The sequence below is a fragment of the Taudactylus pleione genome, unplaced genomic scaffold (assembly GCF_031769625.1).
Source record: "Taudactylus pleione unplaced genomic scaffold, aTauple2 ptg000411l, whole genome shotgun sequence".
Lineage (NCBI taxonomy): Eukaryota > Metazoa > Chordata > Amphibia > Anura > Myobatrachidae > Taudactylus > Taudactylus pleione.
Window position 1 is genome coordinate 1,753,142 of NW_028284813.1, and position 17,606 is coordinate 1,770,747.

The 17,606-nt window shown below is 46.2% G+C and overlaps 1 protein-coding gene across 1 annotated transcript; it reads left to right on the forward strand.

Moving 5' to 3' along the window:
* Positions 1-14,348: 14,348 nt before the first annotated feature.
* LOC148506269 (DNA-dependent metalloprotease SPRTN-like) lies at positions 14,349-17,187 on the forward strand (the record flags this gene model as incomplete). Its single annotated transcript, XM_088447027.1, has 4 exons — positions 14,349-14,554; positions 15,688-15,790; positions 16,342-16,467; positions 17,004-17,187. Coding segments are annotated over exons 1-4 (619 nt in total), but the record flags the coding sequence as incomplete, so codon positions are not given.
* Positions 17,188-17,606: the final 419 nt, after the last annotated feature.

The window sequence follows — 17,606 nt, forward strand, 5'->3', positions numbered from 1 at the left end:
GATCCCTGCAACGTCGTGCACAAGCTGCCTGCTGAGGAAACACTGGCCCTCATTCAGAGCCGTTCGCTATTTGCGGTCGTTCGTTCAAAAACAAGGGGTGGCTATTCAAATGATCCGTTCGCAAATTGCAGTCTGTTCACGCCTCTAAGTATGAACGAGCGAGCAAAACATACGCTCGTTTATTTGTTAAAAATGCCCCCTGGCCGCTCGCACCATACGTCATGTCCGCTATTTATTAGATTAATCGAGTACATCGACCAGCGTATGAACTGCTCGCTATTCTTGTGGTTGGTGTTTGCTACCACAAATTTGCGAGCAGTTCTGGCTATAAAATAACCCAGTGACGTGGTCAATGACGCTGCTGTATTAATTATGCACACCCATAATACGCCCGTTTTGACCTTTAAGCACGCCTGCGTTCGGATCTCCACTCCCCATTTTCAAGCACCTTCCCCTGTTACCACCCACATACGCCTCATTCTGTCACTCAAAATAGCAGGCACTCGCTATATAGCGTACAAACGATTTTTGGCCGCACTGACTGGTTCGCGCATGCGTACTAAAAACCGTACGCATGCGCAGATGTGCAAACATCGCTCGGAACGAGCGTACTGCCGCTAACGAGCGGCTCTGAATGAGGGCCACTGACTGTTAGAGGCCAGGGACGGACTGGGAACTGAAAGTGGCCCTGGAAAAAACACCATTAGCCTTAGCCCAGGAGTGGGCAATTATTCCAGCTGAAGGGTGACATGTATCAGCTACAGTACCTGCCTATTATGCTAAATAAAGTCATAATGTGCTGTCTCTACACAACTAATTAGTGATTGCATGAGTGTTATATCTCTGATACATCTTTACTACAAATACTCACAGTATTCAACTCGCTGTGACTTGCGGCGATGAAAATGTAAGTACCGGAGCAATTCAACATTGTATATAAATACAAAGAACATACCAGTGACCGCCATAGAGTACGTTGACCATCACAGAAGAGGGACTGGTAGTGGGTGATGGTAAATATAGAGGGTAAAGTGCAGTGCCAGGGAGTGGTAGTGGGTGATGGGAATTATAGCGGGTAAGGTGTAGTGCCAGGAGTGGTACTGGGTGATGGAAATTATACCGGGTAAAGTGCAGTGCCAGGGAGTGGTACTGGATGATGGGAATTATAGCAGGTATGGTGCAGTGCCAGGGAGTGGTACTGGGTGATGGCAATTATAGTGGGTAAGGTGCAGTGCCAGGGAGTGGTTGTGGATGATGGGAAATATAGTGGGTCAGGTGCAGTCAGGGAGTGGTAGCAGGTGATGGGAATTATAGAGGGTAAGGTGCAGTGCCAGGGAGTGGTAATGGGTGATGGGAATTATAGCGGGTAAGGTGCAGTGCCAGAGACGCAGCTGATACTGTGGAGACATACATGATACAGGGGATATACTATATACATGATACAGGGGATATACTATATACATGATACTATGGTGAGTGCATCTGTCCTATCACTTTCCAGCTACTGGCGAGAGGCCGAGTGGAGGGAACTTGTCCTGTTAGCAGCCGACCATCATCTCCTTTTATAAGGACAAAGTAAATTTGATCATTGGATGTCATCAAATAAAAACATTTATGATGAACAGCAAAATAAACTCCATTTACATCACTAGTATAAAGAGCCATTAAACTGAGAATATAACTTACTGTAGAAACTGAATGGTATAAAAGATGCAACAGGAAAGTATGCCTGGGAAATCTGGGAACCCCACAGGATTCGCCATCATTGGATAGTTAATCCCATTGCTAAATGCTAAAGGAGCAAAACAAATGAGATAAAAAGACTCTTACAATGCGCAGACAAAATGAGACTGAATATTGCGCAGCTGATTGGGTGTGACTATCACGGTCAGGGTGTAGTTCCAGCCTCACCACTCTGCGCACCTGGCTGGGCCATGAGACTCGATTAAGAGATATTGGTCATATGATGCACAGCATTTCTCTCCTTTTTAGGATTAATTTCATAGATCTTAAAGGCCTGTACTAATATAGCGCACACAGCAATTAAATCGATCCGACAAGGTGTACGATTTCCCTTGAAATTCCTCCCCGGCAGCTCTGCACACGATTTGGTGCTTAAAGTGTCCAATTTACAAACGATGTATCATGTATCCAGACTTTTTCCAGTGCATTTGTGTCCCAGATTGGCAGAGCTGCCCTACAGCATGGCAGATCTGATGATGCGATGTGTGACCAGCGGGGAAGCGTATCACATCGTGATCGTGAGTGGGGACTCACGATTTGGGCATTTTTTACACGATCTGTCGTTCCAATACGTCGGAATCGGCCCAAGGTCCCTATATTCTATATAACTTGTGCTGCATTTTCAAAACACCAAAAGTAGGTATGCCAGGCATTGAGACCTGTTAGCCGTGGGGGTTAGGGACTCCCAGGGAAACTTATGGTTAGCCCCCCCCGGGAGGGTTGGTTAGGTTTAGGCACTAGGGGGGCTAGTGTATTGGAAACCATTGCATCAAGTGTTTAAACTGACATTTGGCTCATTGTAATGAACATTTTAATGAGTTTTTACAGAAGATGGCAAATGTAGCGTTTCGGCCAGGACGTGAGCGTTACTAAGATTGTAGGCAGGAAGCATCAGTGCATTTTATATGGCGGCGTTAATTATGCCGTTATGCATGAAGATTTGTAGTGCATCCCGCCATGTATCTGCATTAGCGCTGAGAGGCTCTTCCCTACATTATCCGAATGAACACACATGCCATGCAAATGACACACAGCAATGCACAAACACAAGTAAAATACGCTCTGTACCAAATGCCAGTGGTGACCAACCGTCAGTAAATTTGCTGACACAATAAAGGGATGTAGCTTACTGTACACCTAAGAATATTTAGGAGACCCTACTGTCAGCCCCTGGGCTCCTTTTAGCTCATAATACTGCAATTTTCACTTGGTACAAAATAAAAAAACACTTGACATGACATAAACAAATGTCAAAAAAGTAACAAAAAAGGAAATTTTCAAGGAATATTAAACCTGAAAACATGTCCCTGCTCAAAGACACCTGATATTTGTGGGTGCATATACACTTTACTAACTGGCTGCAAACACATACTGCAACAACATACACACTGTATATGTATTAGGGGTGAGCGGGTTCGGATTTCTGAAATCCGAACCCCCCCGAGCCCCCCCGATCCGAGTCCGATCCGAGTCAGGCTCGACTTTTCCCGCCTGACTCGGATCTGACATCGAGGCAAAACGTCATCATCCCGCCTTCCGAGTCTCGCGGGTTTTGGATCCTATATAAGGTACCCGCGTCGGCGCCATTTTCTCACTCGGCTGTGGACAGTGAAGAGGGAGGGTGGGAGTTAGTGCTGTGTAGTGTAGTGTAGTGTAGTGCTGCTGTTGTCCACTACTTCAAAGTCCATAGGGGCTGGCTGTGTTGTGCTGTGCTGCTGTTGTTAATAGGGGCTGTGTCCACTACTTCAAAGTCCATAGGGGCTGGCTGGACTGTGTTGTGCAGTCAGTTCTCCATAGGGGCTGTGTCCACTCCAAAGTCCTGTGCAGTGTCCCAGTCCTAAAGGGGTGCTGTAGTGTTGTCCAGGGGGTGCTCTGTCCATCAGGGGTGCTCCCCCCAAGTGCTAAAAAAAATAATATATTTTCTGTGTTTGTGAATTGTGTGCGCAGTAGCCGCACGTGCATCAACAAAGTAGTGCCAAGCGTGCGCCTGTGTCATAAGTAAAGGGCCGGCTGGCTTGACCGTTAAAGGGTGCTGTAACCCCCGAAAGTACACTCCAGTCCAAACCAAAAAAAAAATTATTTTCTGTGTTTGTGAATTGTGTGCGCAGTAGCCGCACGTGCATCAACAAAGTAGTGCCAAGCGTGCGCCTGTGTCATAAGTAAAGGGCCGGCTGGCTTGATCGTTAAGGGTGCTGTAACCCCCGAAAGTACACTCCAGTCCAAACCAAAAAAAAAATTATTTTCTGTGTTTGTGAATTGTGTGCGCAGTAGCCGCACGTGCATCAACAAAGTAGTGCCAAACGTGCGCCTGTGTCATAAGTAAAGGGCCGGCTGGCTTGACCGTTAAGGGTGCTGTAACCCCCGAAAGTACACTCCAGTCCAAACCAAAAAAAAAATTATTTTCTGTGTTTGTGAATTGTGTGCGCAGTAGCCGCACGTGCATCAACAAAGTAGTGCCAAACGTGCGCCTGTGTCATAAGTAAAGGGCCGGCTGGCTTGACCGTTAAGGGTGCTGTAACCCCCGAAAGTACACTCCAGTCCAAACCCCAAAAAAAATTATTTTCTGTGTTTGTGAATTGTGTGCGCAGTAGCCGCACGTGCATCAACAAAGTAGTGCCAAGCGTGCGCCTGTGTCATAAGTAAAGGGCCGGCTGGCTTGACCGTTAAGGGTGCTGTAACCCCCGAAAGTACACTCCAGTCCAAACCAAAAAAAAAATTATTTTCTGTGTTTGTGAATTGTGTGCGCAGTAGCCGCACGTGCATCAACAAAGTAGTGCCAAACGTGCGCCTGTGTCATAAGTAAAGGGCCGGCTGGCTTGACCGTTAAGGGTGCTGTAACCCCCGAAAGTACACTCCAGTCCAAACCAAAAAAAAAATTATTTTCTGTGTTTGTGAATTGTGTGCGCAGTAGCCGCACGTGCATCAACAAAGTAGTGCCAAACGTGCGCCTGTGTCATAAGTAAAGGGCCGGCTGGCTTGACCGTTAAGGGTGCTGTAACCCCCGAAAGTACACTCCAGTCCAAACCCAAAAAAAAATTATTTTCTGTGTTTGTGAATTGTGTGCGCAGTAGCCGCACGTGCATCAACAAAGTAGTGCCAAGCGTGCGCCTGTGTCATAAGTAAAGGGCCGGCTGGCTTGACCGTTAAGGGTGCTGTAACCCCCGAAAGTACACTCCAGTCCAAACCAAAAAAAAAATTATTTTCTGTGTTTGTGAATTGTGTGCGCAGTAGCCGCACGTGCATCAACAAAGTAGTGCCAAGCGTGCGCCTGTGTCATAAGTAAAGGGCCGGCTGGCTTGACCGTTAAGGGTGCTGTAACCCCCGAAAGTACACTCCAGTCCAAACCCCAAAAAAAATTATTTTCTGTGTTTGTGAATTGTGTGCGCAGTAGCCGCACGTGCATCAACAAAGTAGTGCCAAGCGTGCGCCTGTGTCATAAGTAAAGGGCCGGCTGGCTTGACCGTTAAAGGGTTCTGTAACCCCCAAAGTACACTCCAAACCAAAAAAATATATATTTTCTGTGTTTGTGACTTGTGTGCACTGTGGCTGCACGTGCATCAACAAAGGAGCAGCGCCAAGCGTGCGCCTGTGTCCCATAAGTAAAGAGCCGGCTGGCTCATTTCTTAAAGGGTGGTGTAACCCACAAAGTGCACTACTCTCCAGCAAAAATAAAAAAATATTTTCTGTGTTTGTGTGCGCTTTAGCCGCACGTATATATATCAATATAACATAAATGGAGGACCAAACTTTCTCTGATAAAAATAAAATAGGGAAAGATCAAGAACCACTTCCTACTAGTGCTGTTGCTGCTGCTGGGAGTTGTTCATCATCCCAGAGAGGAAGTAGGAACATCACTACTTTTACTAAACAATTGACCCTCCAACAGTCCCTAGCGATGAGGATGAAGTACGACAGCAGTCATCCTGAAGCAAAACGTATAACTGAGGCCTTGACTGCTATGTTGGTGTTAGACGTGCGTCCGGTATCCGACATTAGTGCAGTGGGATTTAGACAATTGATGGAGGTAGTGTGTCCTCGGTTCCAAATCCCGTCTAGATTCCACCTGCATCCTCAAAGCAGCAGCGACAAGCGTGCGTCTGTCTGTTAAAGGGTGGTGACACCCTCAAAGTGTGCTACACAAACAATTAAAATATTGTTCTTTTTTTTTCTGTCTTTGTGAAATGTGTGGGCTGTAGCCGCACCTGCATCCTTAAAGCAGCAGCGACAAGCGTGCGTCTGTCTGTTAAAGGGTGGTGACACCCTCAAAGTGTGCTACACAAACAATTAAAATATTGTTCTTTTTTTTTCTGTCTTTGTGAATTGTGTGGGCTGTAGCCGCACTTGCATCCTCAAAGCAGCAGCGACAAGCGTGCGTCTGTCTGTTAAAGGGTGTTGTAACTCTCAAAGTGCTCCAAAAAAAATCAAAAATTTTTTTTTAATGTGTTTGTGACTTGTGTGTGATGTAGCCACACTTGCATCCTCAAAGCAGCAGCGACAAGCGTGCGTCTGTCTGTTAAAGGGTGGTGACACCCTCAAAGTGTGCTACACAAACAATAAAAATATTCTTCTTCTTTTTTCTGTCTTTGTGAATTGTGTGGGCTGTAGCCGCACCTGCATCCTTAAAGCAGCAGCGACAAGCGTGCGTCTGTCTGTTAAAGGGTGGTGTAACTCACGAAGTGCTCCAAAAAATAAAAAACTATTTTTTTAATGTGTTTGTGACTTGTGTGCGATGTAGCCGCACTTGCATCCTCAAAGCAGCAGCGACAAGCGTGCGTCTGTCTGTTAAAGGGTGGTGACACCCTCAAAGTGTGCTACACAAACAATAAAAATATTCTTCTTTTTTCTGTCTTTGTGAATTGTGTGGGCTGTAGCCGCACCTGCATCCTTAAAGCAGCAGCGACAAACGTGCGTCTGTCTGTTAAAGGGTGGTGACACCCTCAAAGTGTGCTACACAAACAATTAAAATATTGTTATTTTTTCTGTCTTTGTGAATTGTGTGGGCTGTAGCCGCACCTGCATCCTTAAAGCAGCTGCGACAAGCGTGCGTCTGTCTGTTAAAGGGTGGTGACACCCTCAAAGTGTGCTACACAAACAATTAAAATATTGTTCTTTTTTTTTCGGTCTTTGTGAAATGTGTGGGCTGTAGCCGCACCTGCATCCTTAAAGCAGCAGCGACAAGCGTGCGTCTGTCTGTTAAAGGGTGGTGACACCCTCAAAGTGTGCTACACAAAGAATAAAAATATTCTTCTTCTTTTTTCTGTCTTTGTGAATTGTGTGGGCTGTAGCCGCACTTGCATCCTCAAAGCAGCAGCGACAAGCGTGCGTCTGTCTGTTAGAGGGTGGTGTAACCCTCAAAGTGTGCTCCACAAACAATAAAAATATTCTTTTTTTTTTTCTGTCTTTGTGAATTGTGTGGGCTGTAGCCGCACTTGAATCCTCAAAGCAGCAGCGACAAGCGTGCGTCTGTCTGTTAAAGGATTACATCGGTGACAGCATCCAAGTAGGCATGTCAGACAGTCCGTACCTGTACTGGCAGGAAAAAGAAGCAATTTGGAGGTCCCTGTACAAACTGGCTCTATTTTACCTGAGTTGCCCCCCCTCCAGTGTGTACTCCGAAAGAGTGTTTAGTGCAGCCGGGAACCTTGTTAGCGAAAGGCGTAGGAGGTTGCTTCCACAAAATGTGGAGAAGATGATGTTCATAAAATGAATGATCAACTCTTCCAGGGAGACCAGCCTCCAGAACGTACAGAGGGACCTGTGGTTCCAGCAGGGACGAATTAATACTCTGTGAGGATGAGGATGTACATAACACTGAAGAGGGTGAGGAATCTGTGGATGAGGAGGATGAGGACGACTTCTTGCCTCCGTAGAGCCAGTTTGTGCAGGGACAGATTAATTGCCAGCTTGTTTTGTGGGGGCCCAAACGAACCAATCATTTCAGCCACAGTTGTGTGGCAGACCCTGGCGCTGAAATGATTGGTTTGTTAAAGTGTGCATGTCCTGTTTATACAACATAAGGGTGGGTGGGAGGGCCCAAGGACAATTCCATCTTGCACCTCTTTTTTTTCTTTGCATTATGTACAGTTTGGGGCCTAGTTTTTCAATGCCATCCTGTCTGCCACTGCAGTTTCACGCCTAGATGGGTCACGTGTTTGTGCCGCCCACTCGTGTCGCTTAGCATAGTCATCCAGCTACCTCGGTGCAACCTTTTGGACATAAAAACACTATTGTGAGGTGTGAGGTATTCAGAATAGACTGGAAATGAGTGGAAATTAAGGTTATTGAGGTTAATAATAGCATAGGAGCAGAAAAACCTACAAATTCTGTGATTTTAGCTGTTTTTATGCTTTTTTTAAAAAAAATACAGATCCAAAACACAAAACCCAGAACCCAAAACACGGAAGGGTGGTTTTGGCAAAACCAATCCAGATCCAAAACACGAAGAAAGATCCAGATCCAAAACCAAAACACAAAACACGAAAAGTGGCCGGTGCACACCCCTAATATGTATAACAATTAGAAACATAATATATAGCTATACAGTGCACAGTACTGATAGGAAGAGCTCCAGGAAAGCTTCACATACATGTATTGCATGCAATATAACCTAATAGACAACATGCATAACTCACCCTGTCCCTGCTGCTATGCTATGTAGATCAGGGGTCAGGGAACTTTTTTACCTTTTACCCCAAAATATATTTAGATACGCAGACGTTACCCCCTTGATTTGAAAGGAAGGAAATCCTATAGTAGTGCCCCCATATAATGCCCCTGTAGTAGTGCCCCCATAGTTATGCCCCTGTAGCAGTGCCCCTATAGCAGTGCCCTCATATAGTTATGCCCCTGTAGCAGTGCCCCCATAGTTACAGTCAGGTGCATAAATATTGGGACATTGATAGAATTTTCATATTTTGGCCTCTATTCACCACCACAGTGGCTTTGAAATGAAACAAACAAGATGTGCTTTAACTGCAGACTTTCAGATTTCATTTGAGAGTAATTACATCCAAATCAGGTGAACGATGTAGGAATTACAACGGTTTCTATATGTGCCTCCCACTTTTTAAGGGGCCAAAAGTAATGGGACTATCAACTCAAAAGCTATTTCGTGGATAGGTGTGGGCTATTCCCTCGTTATTTCATTATCAATTGAGCAGGCAAAGGTCTGGAGTTGATTCTAGGTGTGACATTTGCATTTGGAATCAGTTGCTGTCGACTTTCAATATGAGATCCAAAGAGCTGTTACTATCAGTGAAGCAAGCCATCATTAGGCTGAAAAATCAAAACAAACCCATCAGAGAGATAGCAAAAACATTAGGTGTGGCCAAATCAACAGTTTGGAACATTCTTAAAAAGAAAGAACGCACCGGAGAGCTCAGCAACACCAAAAGACCCGGAACACCATGGAAAATAACTGTGGTGGATGACAGAAGAATTATTTCCCTGGTGAAGAAAAACCCCTTCAAAACAGTTGGCTAAATCAAGAACACTCTCCAGGAGGTAGGTGTATATGTGTCAAACTCAACAATCAAGAGAAGACTTCACAAGAGGGAATATAGAGGGTTCACCATAAGATGTAAAACATTGGTGAGCCACAAAAACAGGAAGACCAGATTAGAGCTTGCCAAACAACATCTAAAAAGCCATTACAGTTCTGGTACAACATCCTATGGACAGATGAGACAAAGATCAACTTGTACTAGAGTGATGGGAAGAGAAGAGTATGGAGAATGAAAGGAACTGCTCATGATCCAAAACATACCACCTCATCAGTGAAGCATGGTGGTGGTAGTGTCATGGCGTGGGCATGTATGGCTGCCAATGGAACTGGTTCCCTTGTATTTATTGATGATGTGACTGCTGACAAAAGCAGCAGAATGAATTCTGAAGTGTTTCGGGCAATATTATATGCTCATATTCAGTCAAATGCTTCAGAACTCATTGGATGGCGCTTCACAGTACAGATGGACAATGACCCGAAGCATACTGCAAAAGCAACCAAAGAGTTTTTTAAGGCTAAAAAGTAGAATGTTATGCAATGGCCAAGTCAATCCCCTGACCTGAATCTGATTGAGCATGCATTTCACTGGATGAAGACAAAACTGAAGGGAAAATGTCCCAAGAACAAGCAGGAACGGAAGACATTAGCAGTAGAGGCCTGGCAGAGCATCACCAGGGATGAAACCCAGTGTCTGGTGATGTCTATGCATTCCAGACTTCAGGCTGTAACTGCCTGCAAAGGATTGGCAACAAAGTATTAAAAAGTGAAAATAAGATTTAGGATTGTTTAGTTTGTCCCATTACTTTTGGCCCCTTAAAAAGTGGGAGGCACATATAGAAACCGTTGTAATTCCTAAACCGTTCACTTGATTTGGATGTAATTACCCTCAAATGAAATCTGAAAGTCTAAAGTTTAAGCACATCTTGTTTGTTTCATTTCAAAGCCATTGTGGTGGTGAATAGAGGCCAAAATATGAAAATTCTGTCAATGTCCCACTATTTATGCACCTGACTGTATGCCCCTGTAGCAGTGCCCTCATAGTTATGCCCCTGTAGCAGTGCCATAGTTATGCCCCTGTAGCAGTGTCCCCATAGTTATGCCCCTGTAGCAGTGCCCTCATAGTTATGCCCCTGTAGCAGTGCCCCCATAGTTATCCCCCTGTAGCAGTGCCCTCATAGTTATGCCCCTGTAGTAGTGCCCCCATAGTTATGCCCCTGTAGCAGTGCCCTCAGTTATGCCCCTGTAGTAGTGCCCCCATAGTTATGCCCCTGTAGCAGTGCCCCCATAGTTATGCCCCTGTAGCAGTGCCCCCATAGTTATGCCCCTGTAGTGCCGCTTGTACAAAAAAAAAACCACTTACCTTAATCCCCGCCCCTGCATCCGCCGCCGTCCTGTCCGCCCGGCTGCTCCTCGGAACTATGGGAGAGAGTGCACATGGAGAGAGCCGGAAGCTGGAGTTCAGAAGAGAACTCCAGCCTCCGGCTAACGCAGCGCTGCAGGGAGGGAGCCGGGCGCCCTCTGGTAATAACATCTCAGCGGGTGTCTGGCTTAGAGCCTCCCTGCGGCGCCGGGCTGGAGGTCCCTGACACCGGGTGCAGCGGGTGTCCGGCTAACAGCGCCAGTGACCTCCATTCCTGGGGGTAATGGACGGACAGCCGGGCATGCAATGATTCATATGCATGCCCGGCTGTCCGTCCATTACCCCCAGGAATTTCAGTTTTACCCCAAGTGGGGTAATTTACCCCTGTTCCCTGACCACTGATGTAGATGATCTGATCAGTGTCCTCTGAGTCTGTCTGCAGTAGCCTGCCCTGCAGTGCACTCACTCACATGTCACAGTCACCCTCCTACATAGTGCAACCAGGAGATGGTCACAGCACCTCCCTTTCATTAATATACACCACCTATCTCACCAATGTTACTGACAGGAGGACACCTAGTGGTTGGTTTTGAGTACAGCAGCTTCATACAGAAGCTGAAGTCAGTATTATAAAATACTATTATTATTAATATTATTCATTATTTCTATTTTATATATGTGCCACAAGGGGTCAGTAGCACCTTACATAGGGCCTGATTCAGACCTGCTCGCGAGCGCTTGGGGGGGGGGGGGGGGTTGGCTGGCCGAAGAAATGCCTGCCGTTTGCGGGCGGACCTACTGACACGGGTGGCAAGCTCACTGGGGCTTGCGATGAATGAGATCCTACCACATGGGTCTTGTCGCAAGCCTGATGGTCTTGACCATCGCGACCATCATCATGGCCGCTTGCTATAGCTGTGGGTGGTCACCCACAGCTATGCGAGCGGCCAAGAGGCCGCTCCTAAAAAAAAACAGTGCCCGCCCTGATTCAGAGCGAGCGCTCGCTTTTTGCGAGTGCCTTTGAATCAGGCCCACAGTGCACTCATCTGTACAGAAAGACTCCGCTTGTACTGCAGACTAGGGTTGGCCATCGACAATTATGAACCCTCGATGGATAACCACCGATAGTTGATAGTTTTGCGATTGATGGCGGAGATCCAATGATTCCATGCCATCAAAGACAGAGAGCCCCGCAATGTTTTTACCTGGTGCTGAGATGGAAAATCGCTCCGCCCCCTGGCGCTACCCATTAAGCCCCACCCTCAAACCTGATTGGCCAGCTGTCCAATAGACCAGGGCTGACTGTTAGAGTAGGGCTGACCATCGGTGCGCAAAATTATTCTTACAATTATTAGACACAGGGGCCTGATTTAGAGGAAGCAGCCCCATGGAGCGCAGAATTCCTGTCTAAGCTTTGCCACCAGTGTCAAAAGACACAGTCGCCGATTTGGACACGCCAGTGACATGCACTTGTCTAATTGATACAATGTAATATAAAGATTTGTTTGAAAACTAGACATTACATTTTCATCTTCAACTCTGAATGTATCAAACCTTCCACAATGTGGAGAAGTTTTCCATAGCAACCAATCAGCTTCTTTCTATTGTTTTATAGGATATACTTGATAAATGCTAGCTAGAAGCTGATTGGTTGCTATGGGGAACATCCCCTCTCTGTAGAAGGTTTGATACATGTCCCCATCAGTCCTGTGCATCTAGGCAGTGCTGGCTGTGTCTGGGAGGGGGCAGGGCCTCAGTGTATGTCAGTCTAGCAGTCACTGAGAGCTCTGAGGTGGGGGCGGGGCCACAATGTATGTCAGTCTAGCACAGTGGTCGGGGTACAGGGGTAAATTTCCCCACTTGGGGTAAAACTGAAATTCCTGTTGGTAATGGACGAACAGCTGGGCATGTATATGAATCATTGCATGCCTGGCTGTCCGTCCATTACCTCCAGGAATTAAGGTCACTGGCGCTCTCCCATAGTTCCAAGGAGCAGCAAGTGGGTTTTTTGTGTTTAATTGTACAAGCGGCACTACAGGGGCATAACTCTGGGGGCACTGCTACAGGGGCATAACTCTGGGGGCACTGCTACAGGGGCAGAACTCTGGGGGCACTGCTACAGGGGCAGAACTCTGGGGGCACTGCTACAGGGGCAGAACTATGGGGGCACTGCTTCAGGGGCAGAACTATGGGGGCACTGCTACAGGGGCAGAACTATGGGGGCACTACTACAGGGGCATACCTATGAGGGCACTGCTACAGGGGCATAACTATGGGGGCACTGCTACAGGGGCATTCACCATTGAAACTTTCGATGTGATGGTAACTAACCATTGCATCAAAAGAATTTGATGGCAAAAGCTATCAATATGAATAGTTAAGGGGCGGGATTGGTGGTGGGGATAAGGGGACGGGGGCGGGGCTCAGAGCCGTGGCAAAAAAACAAACACCTGAGGCCAGCCAAGCAGAGCTGAGGAGAGAGAAACACTATAACTTCCCCTGCTGCTATGTCACAGCCAACACTGGGAGACTGGATCTGTGTGTGTTTCTGAGGGACTGTTTATACTGCAGCACCAGGGCTGAACAATGATTGGCTCTCACTGTCTCGGAGAGCCAATCATGGCTAGCAGAGAGGGGAGGGACTGAGGGTCACATCGGAGGCAGTTAGGGACAGCCTCCAACGATCCCAGCAGCATGTGCCATGGAGATCATCACATGCAGAGACACAGCACACAGCAGCCATGGGAGGCATAGCTTTTGGTATTTAAAGAAAAGAAGCCACCATCGCAACACCATCGAGTGATTACCATTTGATGACAGCAAACATCGATCGGAATGCTGCCATCGAATGGTGAAAACAATAACATTGCAAGAAAAACATTAATGGTCGGTAAACATCGACCAACGATGTCCATCCCTATCTAGCAGTCACTGAGAGCTCTGGTGTGGGGCCTGGGCCTCACTGTATGTCAGTTAAGGGTGCGTACACATGGGTCGATTTTTTGGACGCCTGAACGATAATGACGTCGTTATCGTTCAGTCGTTCAAAATATCGTTCAGTTTTAAGGCCAAAACAATGAACGGTAACTACCAATGCGCGTTCCTGTTTGTAGTTGGTAGTTGCCATTCATCACCCGAACCTCCTGTCCAACCTGACAATAATATCAGGTTGAACATGTTCGGGGATGACGGAGGGAGCCCGACACGGAACAAAATCGTTATTGATTTCGTTCAGTGTTGTGCTCAGTGTTGTTAACAACACTGAGTACACCCCTGCCGGGGACACACGGGACGATTTTCGTTCAGTCACCGAGAGCTCTCAGGTGGGGGCGGGGCCATTATACTGTCTAATAGATATATACACCGCAGCAGCCCCATATGGTTCTATTAGATGGAGTTAATTGACTACTGAAGCCTATGGACTTCTATGACCATTCTTGACAAAGGGCAATATTCTGCCTCAAACGTTGCTATTATTTTTTGGTAATTATGCTTAAATAAACACTAGTGCAAGTTTAAATCTGCTTATGGAATGATGTAATACCAGGAGAGATAAACAAATGGATGAATGGATGGATGGATGGATGGATGGATGGATATTCGTAACATCCAAGCATCATGGAGCCAGCCTTTGTGACCCGCACAAGCATCATAAACCCAGCCATTGTGACACGTGCACTGTGGCTTATATGCAAAGCACCTGACAGTTACTGAGCCATCAGTTCTAGGCAAAGGAGGAAGATGGAGGCCGATGATGGACTGAATGCGCTGGACTACACTGAGGAGATTTATGGAGGTGTTAGTGAGTCTTTATCGATAGTGGATGAGGCTTGGGAGTCGATAGATCCCAACCCCGACATCCAGGGACTCTTTACAGAGTTCAATGACGCTTACTTCGGAGGGAAGTTGGCTGATGTACCCGTGGCGTGGAGCTCCAGGCTGAAGCTGTGAGTGTAGATACTGGCAGACCAGTTTATTATAAGATATTCCTATTTATTAACAGTTAACAGTTATTTATATAGTCCCCTATAAATAAATGTTACTAATGGTTGATAATAATAATAATAAAATATATATCTGTAAGTGGCTGCCTGGTACACATTACACATATAGGGCAGTGATGGACATCTTTATACTGTACATGTATGTGCGGCCCTCCAACCTACATAATAACTGATCAGTGGGGGTTTCATGTAAGATAAATAAGTGTCACGCGCTAAATACTCAGGTTCTATGTGACTTCTGGGTGAGCAGAATTTTCTCCAGCCTGTGACAGTGAGGATGAGGCATGAAGAGGCACAGCACAATTCTGCAGAGGATTCCGGCTGTCAGTGTGTTGCGTTTGTGTTATTAATGGGTCTAGGGGCTCCGGGCCCCATGAGAACACTTTTCATATTGCAAAAACAAATGTATGCATTTATAATTTTCAGGAGAACCAAAACAAGTGCTTCTGCTTTTCCCACCTTTGGGCTGCCATCAGTCACATCCAGTGGCAGAATTTACCACAGCTCCCCCCAGTCAAATCCACTACCTCAGTGAGCCAGTGAGAGTGACTGCACTGGCTACACTGTGACTGGCAGTGGCTTCCAATTGGAAGAGCTATCTGCCAATCACACACAGGACTGGCAGTCCCAGGGGCAGGTGTGTTTATCCCCCTGGGACTGCCAGCGCAGGCTGTGATCAGCAGAGCGTGTGCTTCCAGTGGGTGCTTTTCAGTCAGCCCAACATGGCTTCTAAGAGCTGCAGCTGATGCAGTCCCTAGAAGCCATCATTTTGCACATGTGCCAGTCCTGGCGCCTACCAGCTCCATTGAGCAGGCGCCGGGACCCGGCTGGGCAGAATTACTGCCTTCTCCTCTCCTCCTGCAGTACAGTTAATGGGAGCACAGGCAGCAACAACCCCCCTCATCCAAGAGGGTAGGAGTCACTGCTGGTCCCATCTATGTGGGGTGTGTATAACTATCGTATTTATATAGCCACTAATGTTAGCGTCTTCTCTCAATTGTCATCTCTCACCTCCTCGTATGTAATTGTATAAGACCATGGATGTTACTCATGTGCGATTTGTGTTCTCTCCCCAGAATGGCCGGATACTGCCGCCAGGGAAAGGAGTTTGGAGGAATCTGCTTAATTAGGCTGAGCAAACCGATCCTGGAGCAGCTGCCCAGGAGGAAACTAGTAGAGGTACTATAAGTTGTGTTTTCAGAGGGGATAAATATTTAGGGATTCCGCCATTTCATAGAAATTAGGGTGTGATGACCCTCTGACCTCCCCATATGTCCCCCCCATGTCCCATCCACACCACCCTCCATGCCCCCCCCTTACCATGCACAGGGGGTCAAAGTAATTTACAACACTGAGACTAATGAAGTATTGGAATGAGATAATGGGGAGAAGGGACATTTTTCAGAATATACAAAATTTTAAGTTTTCACCAATGATTTAATAGTACATAGTACAGTGTGTGTCTCTTTTGATCTGGTGTAACTCACATCTGGAAACATAAACCTCAATCGTTTTTAACAAAGTGTGTAATGTCTGTGTCATTCTTACTATAGATTGTAAGCTTGCGAGCAGGGCCTTCCTACCTATATATCTGTTTGTTATTACCCAATTTTGTTCTGTTAATGTTCCAATTGTAAAGCGCAACGGAATATGCTGCGCTATATAAAAAACTGTTAATAAATAAATAATAAATAAATACTATAACAGGCCCATTATTTGGTGTATTGCAGAGCTTATTGCATGAGATGATCCATGCCTTCCTGTATGTGTCCCAAATAAGGGACACGTCTCATCATGGAGAGGAATTTGTGAGAGAGATGGAGCGTATAAACAACCTGACTGGTACAAACATAACTGTAAGTATATAGTCAGTCATTAAGGGTTCATGTATGTATGAGGAGCGGGGAGGCTATACACCAGCCAGCTATATGTGGTGAGACATTGGCAGGAGTCCTGGTGACCCTTACGCCTGGTACACACATTACCATAAGGTTACATACCGGCCAGCTATATGTGGTGAGACATTGGCAGGATTCCTGGTGACTAGTGTTCTCATATATAGTCACATACATAGCGTTCCCTTAGGCCTGGCACACACGTTACCCTAAGGTTACATACCAGCCAGCTATATGTGGTGAGACATTGGCAGGATTCCTGGTGACCCTTAGGGCTGGCACACACGTTACCATAAGGCTACATACCCCATTAGGAGTTAATTTGCCCATTCTTACAGTAAATTACACTGCATAATGTTATTCTGTATTATTCTGCGTATCCCTATCATGTATGTAATTATGTACAGGACAGGAGACTTTAGAGTGTTTTCATGCAATCAGTGAAATGCTGTCGCCATTTGTATCTATAATTTGTTTTATTTCTACTATGTGATTAGATCTACCATGACTTCTATGCAGAAGAAGAGGCACTGAAGAAACACTGGTGGCAGTGCATGCGATGCCGGCTCTACTTAAAGCGGATGAATAACCGTCCACCATCTACTAGGGCAAGATGGTGGTCAGTGCACGAACAGTTGTGCGGGGGAGAAATCCGCAAAGTGAGGGAGCCCCATCGCCAAGGTAAGAAACATAATGACTCTTCTGGGGCTCAGAGTTCTCTCTCTGTACTCACCTAAGTGTAACTATATGCCACAATATCCTGATACATTGCCTGGGGGAAGGAAATCCAAATAATGCACATAGGCCCCAATCATGACAGGAGCCACATTGTACAGATCACACCACTGACAATGGGCGAGTGACGGTTTGGGGGCAGGCGGCATATGCCCATGCTTGGTGTGTGCAACCCTCACAGTCAGACACCAGTGGCCTGAATACATGATTATATGTAACATATCCTGTAATATATCACCTTATATGTGCTGAGCAGTGATAAAGTCCTATGATGTACCCGATAACTGTCAGTAAACATAGGAAGATCACCTTGCACAATGCACTTGCTGTCTCTAATTGATACTTGTGTATTATAGGAAGGAGGA